Source organism: Acomys minous (assembly GCF_964271855.1).
Source record: "Acomys minous genome assembly, chromosome: 14".
NCBI classification, from domain to species: domain Eukaryota; kingdom Metazoa; phylum Chordata; class Mammalia; order Rodentia; family Muridae; genus Acomys; species Acomys minous.
The window spans coordinates 78013914-78029020 of NC_140496.1; the positions used below are offsets into that span (position 1 = coordinate 78013914).

General features: G+C 48.1%; 1 protein-coding gene across 1 annotated transcript in view; it reads left to right on the plus strand.

Annotated features, from left to right (window-relative positions):
• Nucleotides 1–15107, plus strand: part of ABCA4 (ATP binding cassette subfamily A member 4) — a 132791-nt gene that overhangs the window by 74902 nt on the left and 42782 nt on the right. The window contains exons 18-24 of the mRNA XM_084757380.1: nt 1177–1266; nt 2733–2907; nt 5129–5260; nt 7562–7701; nt 8469–8606; nt 10213–10406; nt 11456–11540. Of these exons, the coding sequence (XP_084613506.1) occupies nt 1177–1266; nt 2733–2907; nt 5129–5260; nt 7562–7701; nt 8469–8606; nt 10213–10406; nt 11456–11540 (954 nt within the window). The remainder of the gene's footprint in view (nt 1–1176; nt 1267–2732; nt 2908–5128; nt 5261–7561; nt 7702–8468; nt 8607–10212; nt 10407–11455; nt 11541–15107) is intronic.

Consider the following 15107-nt stretch of genomic DNA (forward strand, 5'->3'; position numbering starts at 1 on the left):
ACGGGGCTCTCTCTCACTCTCTCTACACGCCTCTTTCTACCTTTCCTACCTCTTTTCTACCTCTCTCTACCTCTCTAGCTTTCACTACTTCTTTAATCTCTCTCTCTCTCTCTCTCTCTCTCTCTCTCTCTCTCTCTCTCTCTCTCTCTCCACCTGTGTCTCCAGAGACGGTCTCTGTATTCCTTTATTAAACCTCTTAAGTGGATCTGTGGCGTGGTGTGATTCCATCCCTCCGTACAGCTCCTCCGTTCAGCTTTAACCTCCGCCGCTCACCTCTAACCTCCGCTCAGCCTTTTACACCCATGGCCGACATGTTTTCGGTTGGAGCAAAAAGGAGCAGGTGGCAGGGCTAAAGAAAACAAACCCCTTCTCAATTTAGTCGTAAAGTGGATTTTTTGGTCTTTTTTGTTTGTTTGTTTTGATTTTGTATTGTTTGGTTTTGTTTTTGAGGGGGGCAGCATTCAAGACAGCATTTTTCTATGTACCCTTGGCTGTCTTGGAACTTGCTCTGTGGACCAGGCTGTCCTGGAACTCAGAAATCCACCTGCCTCTGCCTCCCAAGTGCTGGGATTAAAGGCGTGTGCCACCACCGCCCAGCTTGTTTTTGTTTTTTATTACAATTTCTGACATGGGAAATCTGGGACATTAAAAGGAAGACTTGAGAACTGGGAGTGTGGCTTGGTGGTTAGTGCTTGCCTAGCTTGCACAGAGTTGTGTTTGATTCCCCGCTCCCTCTAAAAACAAACAACAAGCCAGACGGTGGTGGCATGTGCCTTTAATCCCAGCACTTGGGAGGCAGAGGCAGGCGGATCGCTGTGAGTTTGAGGCCGGCCTGGTCTACAAAGCAAGTCCAGGACTGCCAAGGCCACAGAGAGACACCTTGTCTCAAAAAACAAAACAAAACAAAATAAAAACAAACAACAAGAGTAAATCAAAACTCTCCAACTCCAAGACTCCAAATACAAAAGTCCCCCTAGGCCTGGTGAAGCTGGCACAGTCAGATCTGAGCACCTCAGGGCATGGCAGCAGGTCAGAGCTGAAGGCACACAGCAATGCCAGGCTCTGCCTGTTGAGGGGGCTGTCCCACCCTTGAGGTGGAAAACTTGTCTGTTCCCTTGACCCTCCTTTCCTTTCCTGTCTGCATGGAAGAGTAATATTGCCTTCTGGTTGGTTCAGGTTGTTCAACCAGAGAAGAGAGGGCCCTGGAAAAGACTGAACCCTTAACGGAGGAAATGGAAGATCCGGAGCACCCAGAAGGAATGAATGGTACCCTCTCTCCCTACAAAGAACCAAGGCAAAAAGCTGCAGGGCTTAGGCAGTACGAGAGCAAGAGCACAGGATGGGTGAAGCGAAGGCCAGGAAGCTGACTCCCTCCCTTGACTGGTGTTAAGTCTGATGTCCAGCAACACACAGGGGAATGCGTGGTCTAACTCAGACATTAGTGCATATTTCCTGGAGAAAGCAAATCCCAGGTCCTTGGTGTGTTTGTGCCCTTGTTAGGCAAATCCCGAGTGAGCAGCGCAAACGTGCTGACTTCCGAGGATTTAGCTAGAACAATGACTTGGGTCACTGGGACTTGAAGCGGATATGAGCTACAAGGAAAGACAAAAATAAGCGCACTAAGGGAAAGAGTCTAGCAGGGCTGACTGCACTTCACTCAAGGTTTACAAACCCGCAGCCCATTCATCGCAACCATCAAAGGCCTTTCCTGGCAGTGGAAGTTACCTAATCGGTCCTAGGCTGATGGGCAGGGTACATAAGGCTCACATCCCTGGCCTCTGCTGCTCTGACCCTCTTGAGCTAATTCTCCTAAGCTCTCTCATGCCTGAGTGTGTGCATTTCTTGGGTTTAGAGAGGCACACAGGCTCTGACATAGCCTGATAGTGGCATGAGAGAGAGGGTCCAGTCTGCAGGCCTCCCACAGGTACCACTTCGCAAGGCTGATTGATGCTGGAGACCTGGATCCTCACAGAGCTGGTTCGCAGCCAGGTGTGCCTCTGGAAGGTCCTCCTCCCAGAGTGCAAATGACAAGGTTGACATGAGTGGAGCTGAGAGTGCTGGGTTTGCTTTAGGCTGGACCAAGAGGAGCCAACGGACATGCAATGGGATTTGGGGGCAGAGCAAAGAAGCAGATATTTAGAATTAATGCTGTGATGATAGTTAACCCGGGATTTATAAAGTGAACTGCAGAAAGATACGGTGGTGATGGGGAGGGTGGGTCAACACTGAAGGGGACAGGAAACATAGGGAGGGAAGAGTAGACTGTCAAGGAGCCTGAGGAGTAAGAGCATGAAGGGGAGATTCCTCATGCCAGAAACCCATAAAGAGTCTTCTAGACTGAACTGGGAGCAAAGACAGAGCTTGGTGGGGACTATTTCATATGAGTATAGGCTCTGGGCCTAAACCCTGCCCCTGCCATTTACAAGCCCCGTAGCCTTGACAAAACACTTAGTTTTCTATCTTGGGCTTTCCAAACTATTGAAACCAGCCTAGTAATAGCTACCCATAGGACTATATGTGAGTTCTTGGGGGAAAGCATTGGAAACAGTGCCCTAGCCTCACTCACAATAAGCACTAAAACCAATGATCAGGGCAATTATTTCTTTCGCCCATTTTGATCCTCTTTACAAAGTTGTAGCCCAAGGGCCAGGTGAAGTTACAGGCAGAACACAGGGCTGAAGAAAGCAATATGTTCATTAAAGTATTGTGCTTTTTTTTTTCCCCCCTCCAAGACTCCTTCTTCGAGCGTGAGCTGCCAGGCTTGGTGCCTGGAGTGTGTGTTAAGAACCTGGTGAAGGTGTTTGAGCCTGGCAGGCGGCCAGCTGTGGACCGCCTTAACATCACGTTCTATGAGAACCAGATCACCGCATTCCTGGGTCACAACGGGGCAGGGAAAACTACTACCTTGTGAGTTCTTTAGCAAAGGGGCTGCCTTCACCACCCCATCCCCTCCCAGACTAAGTTCCTTGCCTTCATTCTCTGCTCTTCCTCGCTGAATTTTGGTGGAAACAAACAAACAAACACTATTTTTCTGGTCCCCAAATCCCCAAAGTTAAGCTGGACGTGGTGGTGCACACCTTTAATCCCAGCACCTAGGAGGCGGAGGTTGGAGAACGTGAGTTCTATGGTAGCCTGGTCTACACAGTGAGTTTCAGAACAGCCAGAAAGAACTATATAATGAAAACACACCCCACTCCCAATGGCCACAAAAACAAACAAACAAAAACAAGCATATCACGGTATTTAAAGCCCACTCACATATGTTTTATTTAATGTTCATGAGAAGCAAAGCGAGAAAGCAGAATATGTTGCCCCCTTTCTCTCTCTCTCTCTCTCTGGTTTTTTGAGACAGGGTTTCTCTGTGTAGCCTTGGCTGTCCTGGACTCATTTTGTAGACCAGGCTGGCCTCATGAAAGGCGTGAGCCACCAAGCCCAGTTTTGTTGCCCCCTTTCTGCCAAGCAACATTCAAAGAGGTTGCGTGATATTCCTGAAGCTCAGTAGGCGTATTAGCCAGGTCCTCTCATCACAGTTGTTTCTTGTTTCTAACACCCCCAAGTCCCCTCCCCAACTCCCATGTCTCCACAGTGAGATTAAAGTCATGGCTGCCCATGTCCGGGGTCTGAAAAACAAGTCTGTTTTAAAGTAGCACTCCTTTTCCTACGAATTATTAATTAGGACGCTTCAGTGTTGGCGTGGGACGTCTGATGGGGGTTGGTTACATTTCTGAGAACAGTGGAGTAAACTCGCTGCTTGGCAGAAGGCCCAGTGCAGTCAGATTTTGGGGCTCCGAGTGGACGTCTCAGTCCTTTAGCTCTCGAGCGCCACCTGCCGAGAAAAGTCTGTCATTGTTCCTGCCGCAGACCTCTGTGGGACGGGTGGAGGAGGGGTGGGGGGTGGGGGGAGGGTCAACAAGCCATGTGACAGCAGCCATCAAATCCTTGGCTTACGGAGCCCCGGGAAGGAACAGCGGTGTCCACCCTGCCCTGGAATGTGCTCTTGGGCCTTTCAATGCGAACGGAATGTGGGGCTGGTGCCATTAAGCTTGGTACCGTTTCCCTCTAGTGGTCGATCAACAAAGACTTCAGCTTCTATGTACAGGTTCAGCTAGCCCACGATTTTTATCAGAACTCGGGGACAGAGCTGGGTGTGGCAGCCTAGGGCTGTCTCCTTGAAAACTCACGTGGCCAGAGAACAGGAAGCTCTGCGCAAGACCCCAGGACCTCTTGAAGACAAACACATGACCTCACTCAGTGCAGAAATTCAATTTCCCCGGGAGATGAAACACAAGGCTGCCTAACACCGGGAATTAACACGACATTTTTAAGTTTCACTTCGTGCTGTTTTATAGTACGTTTTGACTCACTTGACTCGGTCAACTACCCAAGCAGGTGGAAGTCGTTATGTCTTATGTTACTGTGTGGGGTCCCAAAATGAAACGGTTAGCGGTGATTCCTATGCCTGCCTGCAGTTATCAGTCAGAAGACACACACTGCCCAGCTTCTCACCATCTTCCAGGCTTTGTAAAGGCAACAACTGGCCTCTCCACAGTCAAGGCTGCTCACCCTGGCAAAGCAGTGGGCGGTGCTCTAAACCCCTTTAACTGCCCACAACAGTGACCATGGCAGTAACCACAAGAGCTTGACCACATCCATAGCCACCAAACGGCCACTATGGCAGACCTTTACAGCAGCCACTACAACTGACCACATCAGTAAACACCACAGTGACTACTGTGACAAGACTTTCAAAATGGACACCACAACTTGACCACAGTGACCACAAAAGCGGCCACTCTGACTGAGCGTCCCCGTGGGCCCTACAATTGACCACCACAGTGATGAATAAGTGATGAGGGGGTGTCTGAGGTTGGAAATCCCTAAGGCTCTCAGCGTTGCCCTGGGAGCACTGGGAAATAAAGAGCAGAGGAAAAAGGCCCTTGTGGTCCCAGGCACTAGGCCCTGAATGAAGGCATGGTGCGAAGTAAGCCCCGCATGTGGAAAACCTATAGCCCCGCCCCCCCTCAGCTACTGTCATTTTCAGTCTGATAGAGAGATGGGCAAGGTCGCCCTTCTCCCCTGCTGAGTCCTAACCACCATCTCTTCTGCCACTTAACCCTGTGTTTGGCAGGTCCATCCTGACTGGTCTGTTGCCACCAACATCTGGGACCGTCCTCATTGGGGGAAAAGACATTGAAATCAACCTGGATGCGGTTCGCCAGAGCCTGGGCATGTGTCCACAGCACAACATCCTGTTTCATCAGTAAGTGAGGTGGGACTGAGCTGTTCCTGGGCAGGGGTGGGGCTCTGTGGTAGAGTAGTTGCTTGGCATGTTCATCAACCTGGGCTCTATCCCCGGCACCACAGGAAAACAAGCTATCTATTGGAAACAGCTGTTAGGCTGGCTAGTTTGTATCCGTTTGTCACAAGTTAGAGTCACTGGAGGGAAGGAAACCTCACTTGAGAAAGTGCCTCAATAAGACAGGGCTATAGGCAAGCCTGTGAGCCATTTTCTTTTTTTTTTTTTTTTCTTTTTTCTCCCCTCCCTCCCCCCCCCCCCCCAGGACAAGGTGTCTCTCTGTGTAGCCTTGGCTATTCTGGACTCTCTTAGTAGACCAGGCTGGCCTCAAACTCACGGGGATCTGCCTGCCTCTGCCTCCGGAGTGCTGGGATTAAAGGTGGGCGCCACCACGCCCAGCTAAGTGATTGATGGGGGAGGGTACAGCCCACTGTGGGTGGTCCTAGGTTCTATAAGAGAGCAGGCTGAGCAAGTCATGGAGAACCAGCCAGTAAGCAGCACCCCTCCATGGCCTCTGCATCAGCTCATGCCTCCTGGTTCCTGCCCAGCTTGAATTCCTGTCCTGACTTCCTTTGACGATGCAGTATAAGTCAAATAAACGCTTTCCTCCCCCAACTTGCTTTGGCTGTGGTATTTTGTCACAGCAGTCGTCACTGTAAGCCACCTGTATCCTGTCCTCGCCCCTCCCCCCCAGCACATACCTTCTGTCCAGCCCCTTGTCCTGTTTGCCTGAGAATTGTCCCTCCAAATGTGAGGCTGTGCTCCTTGAGATCAGAGCTGAAATGTCCCCAGCCAGAGGAGGAAGGGCAGCAGCTTCTTTTTTTTTTTTTTTTTTTTAATTTTTTTTTTTTTTTTAATTTATGTGCATTGGTGTGCGGGTGTCAGATCTTGGAGATACAGACAGTTGTGAGCTGCCATGTGGGTACTGGGAATCGAACCCGGGTCCTTTGGAAGAGCGGACAGTGCTCTTAACTACTGAGCCAACTCTCCAGCCCAGCAGCTTCTTTCTGACAGTTCTCCTTGCTTGCCCCAAAATACATCCTGGCAGGAACCTGAGAGAGGAGACACATTGTTGTCCGTGCTGACACCCCCCCCACACCCCCACACACCCCCACACCCCCACCAAGCTAAGCACTGCCCTTTTGGGAGGTCTTCACACTGGCTTCCTTGGATTTTCTTTTCTCCCTTTCTTCTTCCATCTCTCTCTTCCTTCTTTTTCCCTCCCTCCTCTTCTCCCTCCTCTGTCGTCTCTCTCTTTTTTCCTACTCTCTCTTTCCAACTGAAACACATGTTATGTCCTGACTTTAGTCATTGTGGAAGGAAGGAGGGGAGGGAAGGGGAGAAGACAGCTAAATACACATGAATAACTACCAAACAAGCTGAGCAGTGGTGGCGCACGCCTTTAATCCCAGCACTTGGAAGGCAGAGGCAAGTGGATCTCTGTGAGTTCGAGGCCAGCCTGGTCTACAAAGTGAGTCCAGGACAGCCAAGGCTACACAGAGAAACCTTGTCTCAAAACAAAAACAAAAAACCAAATAAACAAAAAACCAAAAAACAAAACCAACCAACCAAACAACAACTACAAAAAGCTGTCACCAGACGTTTCACTACCCAGAGATAATCGCTGTCAACACTTCCAGATATGATTCTTCAGAAATTACTCTGCATTTTGTAGACATGCACGGATATTTAAAAATTATAAAGGAGAATATAACTATATGTACAATTTTGTAACCCAACTTTTTGAAAATGTGGTTGCTTTTGAGTTATTTTATCATATGTATGGATATTTTGCCTGACTGTACATCTGTGCACTACATGTGTTCCTAGTGCCTGAGAAAACATCAGCTACCCTGGACCTGGAATTTCAGACAGTTGTGAGCCACCATGTGGGTGCTGGTATTCAAACCCAGGTTCTCTATAAAGGCAGCCAGTGCTCTTAACTGGAGCCATCTCTCCAGCCCCATAATTGCTTTTTTAAACCCCAAGGTGTTATGACTATCTTTCCATGTGATTACACATTCCTTTAAGAAGAAATCTCCAACGTTTACATACCGTTCCATCGTAGAAATGAACTATTTAAGTAATTTTTCTCATTAGACCTTTAGGCAAGATTGGTTTGGTGGTTTCACTTTGGTTTCATAAACAATACCACGATGAAAAGTTTGGTTGCTAAGTCTTCATATTCGTCTTTATTTTCTGACATAAATTGTTAGAAATGGAGTTGCTTAGCCCATTGCTTTTCTCCTCGCCCTGTTCCCACAGCCTCACAGTGGCAGAGCATATCTTGTTCTATGCTCAGCTGAAAGGGAGGTCCTGGGAGGAGGCCCAGCTGGAGATGGAAGCCATGTTGGAAGACACCGGCCTCCACCACAAGAGGAATGAGGAAGCTCAGGACCTTTCAGGTGCTTGGTATTGGAAAGAGACAGGGCCACATATGGAGTGTCCGTTGCCACCCGGCGCACCTGGGCAGGAGGCTGGGGGAGAACAGCAGTTCTCAACGTGTGGGTTGTGACCCCCACAGGGATCACCTGTCAGATACCCTGCATACCAGATATCTACGATATGATTCATATCAGTAGCAGAATTAAAGTTACGAAGTGGCAATGAAAATAATTGTATGGCTGGGCGTGGTGGCGCATGCCTTTAATCCCAGCACTTGGGAGGCGGAGGCAGGTGGATCGCTGTGAGTTCGAGGCCAGCCTGGTCTACAAAGTGAGTCCAGGATAGCCAAGGCTACACAGAGAAACCCTGTCTCAAAACAAAAGAAAGAAAGAAAGAAAGAAAGAAAGAAAGAAAGAAAGAAAGAAAGAAAGAAAATAATTGTATGGTTTGGGGGTCACCACAACATGAGGAACAGAATTAAAGGGTCACAGCACTAGGAAGCTTGAGAACTTCTAGGGTAGGGCCTCATAACAGGGGAGCTCCTAAGAGTTCTGTGAAGCTAAAGGTACAGTCTTTTGATGATCAAGTATGAAGCAAGGGTGGCCTTTCTGCATTGATGAAGCCTGGATGCCCTGACTTCAACAGTGTTGACATATCTAAGGTGGCAGTATCAAACTGTAGGCAGATTTCAAGAGCTTCCGGATGCCACCAGCCCTGAGCCTTTCTCTTCTCCATGCTAACGGGTCTGTGATATGTCATCATCCTACCTTTTTCCATCTGCCCCCAGGTGGCATGCAGAGGAAGCTGTCCGTTGCCATCGCATTTGTGGGAGATTCCAAGGTGGTGGTCCTGGATGAGCCCACCTCTGGGGTGGACCCCTACTCCAGGCGCTCCATCTGGGACCTTCTCCTGAAGTATCGCTCAGGTGAGGGCCGTAGCTCAGGACCTATGCTCTGGTGAAGCTCTTTCGGGAACCCCGTTTTCTCATACCTAGCATTTCATAGCTGTGTATTCTACCAGCCGTATGCTGCACTCACTTGAGAGTATCAGTGGATACAAGTTCAAGTGACACCCTCGGGAGAGACACTGAGGAAGTGCCCTACTTGATGAATAGTCTAGAAAATTGGGTTAGGCCTGTCACTCGACTGATACAGTATTAATTTCTAGTTTTGTTTTTTGGGTTTTTGTTGTTGTTGTTTTGTTTTGTTTTTGTTGTTGTTGGTTGGTTGGTTAGTTGGTTTTGGGTTTTTTTGAAATAGGATTTCTCTGTGTAGGTTTGGCTGTCCTGGACTTGCTTTGTAGACCAGACTGGCCTCAAACTCACAGAGATCTATTTGCCCCTGCCTCCCCAAGTGCTGGGATTACAGGCTTGTGCCACCATGCCCTGCTTGATACAGTGTTTACAAAGCATGCACAAAACCCACAGGGTTCAACCCCAGCACCATATAAACCAGGCCGACTACATGGCATAGAATCCCAGCACGAAGGAGATAGAAGCAGGTAGATCAGAAATCCGAGATCAGTCTCAGCTACAAAGCAAGTTCAAGGGCAGCCGGGGCTATGCAAAGCCTTGTATCAACAAAACAAAAGTTCTTTCTACCTTTAGTCCTCCAATTTTGGAAAAGTAGAATTGCACTCTGGCTAAAGGAACCTAAAAACATCCCCAAAACCTGCCTAGCTCTTGCATGACCCCCTGAGTTGGGTGTTAGGAGCACAGGGCTGGATGTCCAGAATGGCAGAAGGCTGTGGTAGGTTAAAATGCCTTAAAATGGTCCCAGAACCTTCCAGAGGATTCACATCTGGAAGCGGCATCAGGCAGAGCTCAGAGAGCCTGTACACGTAGCAGTGTGTGGTTCATCCTGCGCAGCCTGGAGAGTCTCCTCCTCTGTTCTTTTTTTTTTTTTTTAAAGATTTATTTATTTGTGTATATAAGCACTCTATTGCGTGTATGCCTGCATGACAGAAGAGAGTGTCAGACAGAAGAGGGCATCAGACTCCGTTATAGATGGTTGTGAGCCATCGTGTGGGTGCTGGGAGTTGAACTCAGGACCTTTGGGTGAACAGCCGTTACTCTTAACCAGTGAGCCATTTCTCCAGCCCCCCCCCTTTCTGTTCTTACTATATTCCTCACACCCCTCACTGCAGGTTTACAGGCTAACATCCTCATTAGTTCTTTTTAATAACAGTTCCATTTAATGAGAAAGTGCAGGGGGTGTTCTTACAAAGTACAAGAGTGCTGTTTAACACTGTAAAGATTGTATGGAAGTCTATAGCTGTGCTGACAAGTGACAACAGTGATTAGTGTGTCCCACGCATGTAAAATTATCTGAATCAAACCTCAGCCTCAATGCAGAGAGACCCTGCATGTGACAGCGCTTTACAGTATGCAGGATGCTGGGATGTATTGGTCATCATCATGCGTCATTATGCTTGCTGCAGAATTAGCTACTTTGTTGTTTATTGACTCCCACACTCTAAGGAGCACCTCACCTGGAGGTTGCCTGGTAACAAGCCCGATCTCCTCCTCACAGGCAGAACCATCATCATGTCCACACACCACATGGATGAGGCCGACCTCCTGGGCGACCGCATTGCCATCATTTCCCAGGGAAGGCTCTACTGCTCCGGAACTCCACTCTTCCTCAAGAACTGCTTTGGCACGGGCTTCTACTTGACATTGGTTCGCAAGATGAAAAACATCCAGAGCCAAAGAGGTGGCTGTGAGGTTTGTGTCTGCCCAGGGAAGGAGCCCAACTTGGGTGAAAAGGGACAGGCAGGATGGGGCTGAGATCCTAGATATTTCTACCCACCAGACCTTTAGCTGTCAGAATCAGCTTGTTTGGGGGACTATTTGCAGATTTCAGTAACTGTGTTCTAAACTACCATACAGCGATGCCCCCGCCCCCAAAATCACACCAGATACAACTAATTTTAAATAACCAGGAACATCAGTGTTCAAACAACACATGTAGAGTGGTGTACCAGGGGAGAGCCTTGCCCTTTAAGGTTAGAGTGCTTTGTTTAAGCTGTTTCTCCTCCATTCAAACATTTGTGGACCCTAATTAAACCTGAATTCCAGTAGTAAATGAAATCTAAGGAAAGACATCTTTGGGACCTCTAACCTAAAAATGATATGGGGGCAGGGCAGCCAGCAGAGACCACTGAGTGTGTGCTCAGAACCAGGGTAAGGCCGCTGCGTCAGCCTGAGCAAGTGATTGTGTGCTTTGCTGTTGTCTTTCCTCACATGGAAAATGAAGCTGACGGCTCCGGCTTCTGCTTCATAGGGATGTAGTGGAGACAAATGACATAAAGTGTCCTGAGTGTTTCCTGGGCTTCCTGAGAACAGGTGTCCCTTCCATTCGGATTGTGACAAGTGTTCTGCTGTAGCGCTATTTAGGCCTCCAGTGTAAATGGATACAGTGGGCTTTCCTGTCCCGGTAGATTTTCACAGCCTGGTGTCCACAGGGGTGGGGAGGGCAGCAGAATGTCTCTCTAGCTGCCACATGATTAGTGACAAGCCAAAGGGATGCTTTGAGGTTCTGCGTGTCTCTCTGCCTGACTCACATTCCCTCTGGGATAAAAATCAAGCAGCTACACCCTCAAAACACTCAGATGAATTAATAGATTAAACAGTGAAGAGGGGAAAAAATATGCTGGCCACAGTTGGTGATGAGAGACAAACGGAACAGTGGTGACAGCCACTGGCACCACGAAGATGCTATCGCTGCAGCGATGTGTATCCTGTCAGTCATTTCTGTCCATCTGTCGTCGTAGGGGGCCTGCAGCTGTGCATCGAAGGGCTTCTCCACCAGGTGTCCAGCACGCGTCGATGAGATAACTGAAGAACAAGTCCTGGATGGTAAGAGCTGGGCAGCTTGAACCTCAGTCCCGGCTCAGTGAGCATCTGCCACGTTGTTGAGTGCGTTCTGTTGTGATGCGCTCAAGCAAAGAGAACACTCGGTGTGCTTTGAAGCCCAGGGTCACGCAATTGCTCATCTTTTTCTTGGAGCCTATTTCTCCTTCATTCCTAAAGTGATCTTAAAGTCATACACCTAAGGGCCCTTTCTTCAATGAAGAATCCAATCTTTGTGCACTCCCTACCCTTACTTATATTAAGCCTTGGTTCTAAGAGTCTTCCTGCCCTGTAACAGAGTGTTGAGACATCCACTCTTCAAAGTGTGCCAAGGCACCCTCTGGTTCGCTCTCTTTTTACTATTTTATTTATTATTTTTTTAAAATTTATTATTATTATTATTATTTTGGTTTTTGAAGACAGGCTTTCTCTGTGTATCCTTGGCTGTCCTGAACTCACTTTGTAAATCAGGCTGGCCTCGAACTCACAGAGATCCACCTGCATCTGCCTCCCCGAGTGCTGGGATTATAGGCGTGTACCACCATGCCCAGCTTATTATTTTTATTTAATGAGTATGACTGTTTGCCTGCACGTCTGAAAGTGAACCATGTGTATATGCAGAAGCCAGAAGAGGGCGTTGGAGCCTCCAAAACTAGAGTTACAGACACATGTGAGCCATTCATGAATTGGTGCCTGGAACTGACCCTAAGGCCCATGTAGAGCAGTGGATGCTCTTAACTGCTGAGCCATCTCCCCATCCCTGCAGGTCTCTTACAGGGAGCTTTTGGAGACTTGTAGGCAAGCTTGTAGGTGGAAAGGGATGCGTGGCATCTTGTGCACTGTCACAAGTGAGCCTCCCTGAATTTAAGGGTATACTCCCTCTCAGAGGCCTCTCATCATCACCAGAGAGGGAGTAGATACTCTCACCGTAGATGCAATTGTTCATCTGTCAGATCAGACCTCAGGGTCAAGAGCTCGCCAACAACTCTTTCCATTCTCAACTAGTGCCGCCTCCATGCCTCTCACGAGGGTGCCTTTGCAAGAGGAATGCCACAGTGTCCTAAAATCCTATATATATCCTATATAAAAGCAAACTAAACCTAGGTACTGACCCAGCTTTACAAACAGAGGAGAGTGTGTGCTTATCAAAGAAAGCATTTCCTATTTAACACATTTCCCCCTTAAACCTTAAGACTCTACTAGGTGAAATCTCATGGAACAAAGGAAACTCAACAGTATTGATGTGCTGTGCTTAAAACCTGAGTGGGTGGAGGGTGCAGTGCATTAGCACACGCCACTAATCCCAGGAGAGGCAGAGGTAGGCAGATCTCTGTGAGTTCTAGGCCAAACTGGTCTAAATACGGAGTTCTAGGGTTATGTAGTGAGAGATCGTGTCTCAAATAACAACTTGAGGAAAATGCTCCAAGTCCCAGCACCAGCGTTTACTCGCCGCTCTCTATGTACTCTACTCTGTGCTGGACAGAAAGCATGACTTTACCATCGTGTCTCTGAATCTTGTGTCTTGCTCATCTTGCTGTATTTCCTGTGTTGCTGAAAGTTTCTCCTTGAAATCTTGGTCAAGATATTGATGGTTTTTAAAATTTGTTATTTACTTATTTATTTGTTTTTTCTTTTTTTTTTTTTCTTTTCTTTTTTTTTTCTTTTTTTTTTCTCTCTTTTATTAATTTATTCTTGTTACATCTCAGTGGTTATCCCATCCCTTGTATCCTCCCATTCTTCCCTCCCTCCCATTTCCCCCTTATTCCCCTCCCCTATGACTGTTCCTGAGGGGGATTACCCCCCCCCCCTGTATATGTTCATAGGGTATCAAGTCTCTTCTTGGTAACCTGCTGTCCTTCCTCTGAGTGCCACCAGGTCTCCCCCTCCAGGGGACATGGTCAAAGGTGAGGCACCAGAGTATGTGAGAAAGTAATATCCCACTCTCCACTCTACTGTGGAGAGTGTTCTGTCCATTGGCTAGATCTGGGTAGGGGTTTAAGGTTTACCGCCTGTATTGTCCTTGGCTGGTGCCTTAGTTTGAGTGGGACCCCTGAGCCCAAATCTGCCTATCATAATGTTCTACTTGTAGGCTTCTAGGACCCTCTGGATCCTTCTACTTTGCCATTATTTATTTGTTTTTTCAAGACAGAGTTTCTCTGTCTAGCCTTGGCTGTTTTGGACTCCCTTTGTAGACCAGGCTGACCTCAAACTCACAGAGATCCACCTGCCTCTGCCTCCCTGAGTGCTGGGATTGAAGGTGTGCGCCACCACACCCAGCTGACGTTTCCTTTAAATAAATCAATACTAATGTGTTTAATTACAGCAAGTCAATCCAAATCAAGTTGGACTGTGTCTGTGCCCGGCATGATTTTTTTTTTTTTTAATCTGGCTTTATTTCTATGAAAAGCCCTCCTTTGCATACTGTGATGGTCAGCAGTCCTGCAAGTGGCTGGGGCCCCAATTAGGGAGGAGACATCCCTTCACCCCCAGTTACCTCCTTGGCTAGTGTTTCACTCTCACACACCCACACATACCACACACCCACACATACACACACACACACTCACAGACCGCCCTGCCAGATGGACACTTCTGACACACAACCAAGACACAATTCCTGGGAATCCAGTGACTGGGTCCCACTTCCTTCCTAAAAGAACAATGAATGTGACCCTTACAAGCTACTGGGGCAGAGCTGTTTCCTCCAGTAAAGAACTCCCCGGTCCCGTATGATGTCATCGAGCACTAAAGACAATCTCAGAGTTTGCAGGTGTGATTACACAAGCCTTCCAGAGCTCAACACAGGAGCTCAGTGGAGAGCCGTGAAATATTTCAGCCACGTCTTCTTAAAAGAAAGGGGAAGAGTCCCATGGGTGATGCTGACTCTTTGACAAAACTGGCTTGAATATCAACGCTCCCTGGCACTAGGGGAACACATACCTATAATCCAAGCCCTCAGGAGGCTATGTTAGGAGGATTGTGCGTTCAAGGCCAGCCTGAGTTACAGAGCAAGACTCATTTTTTTTTTCTTTTTAAGTTCGACTTTCAATTTCAAAGCAATACATGCTTAGCCATAAAATCCAGTTCTGGCTGCTCGAAGTTATTAGGCAAATACTCCATGTTGCCCCCACCCCCGCAACCCCCCCACCCCACCCCCGCAACCCCGCCACCTCCTGTGCTAGCCTCACTCTCTCCTAGGGCTTCTTAGCTTCCTTCTGCATTCACTAGTTATTGAGTCTCATTCTGATTGAGAGGACAGGGACAACCCAAGGGAAAATGATGTGGCTCTCCAAGAAGTTAAACCAGGCATCGGAGTGATTTAGAAAGGAGACTTGTCTCCTCTTCTAGGCCTGTGTCTTGGATAAGCCCCCTATTGCTTCTTGGGCCAGACCAGAAAGAGGAAAACAGGTTCGACTTAACTCCTATGTTTCCAGTGACTGAGAAGAAAGCAACAGTGACAATGAGCTCCCTTTCTGGGTTGGTGTTCAGGAATGCAAGAACAGCTGAGTGTCATTCTTGTGCCAGCCACCACTCCAAGCGCTGTGTGTACATTAACTCCCCGGTCCACACAAA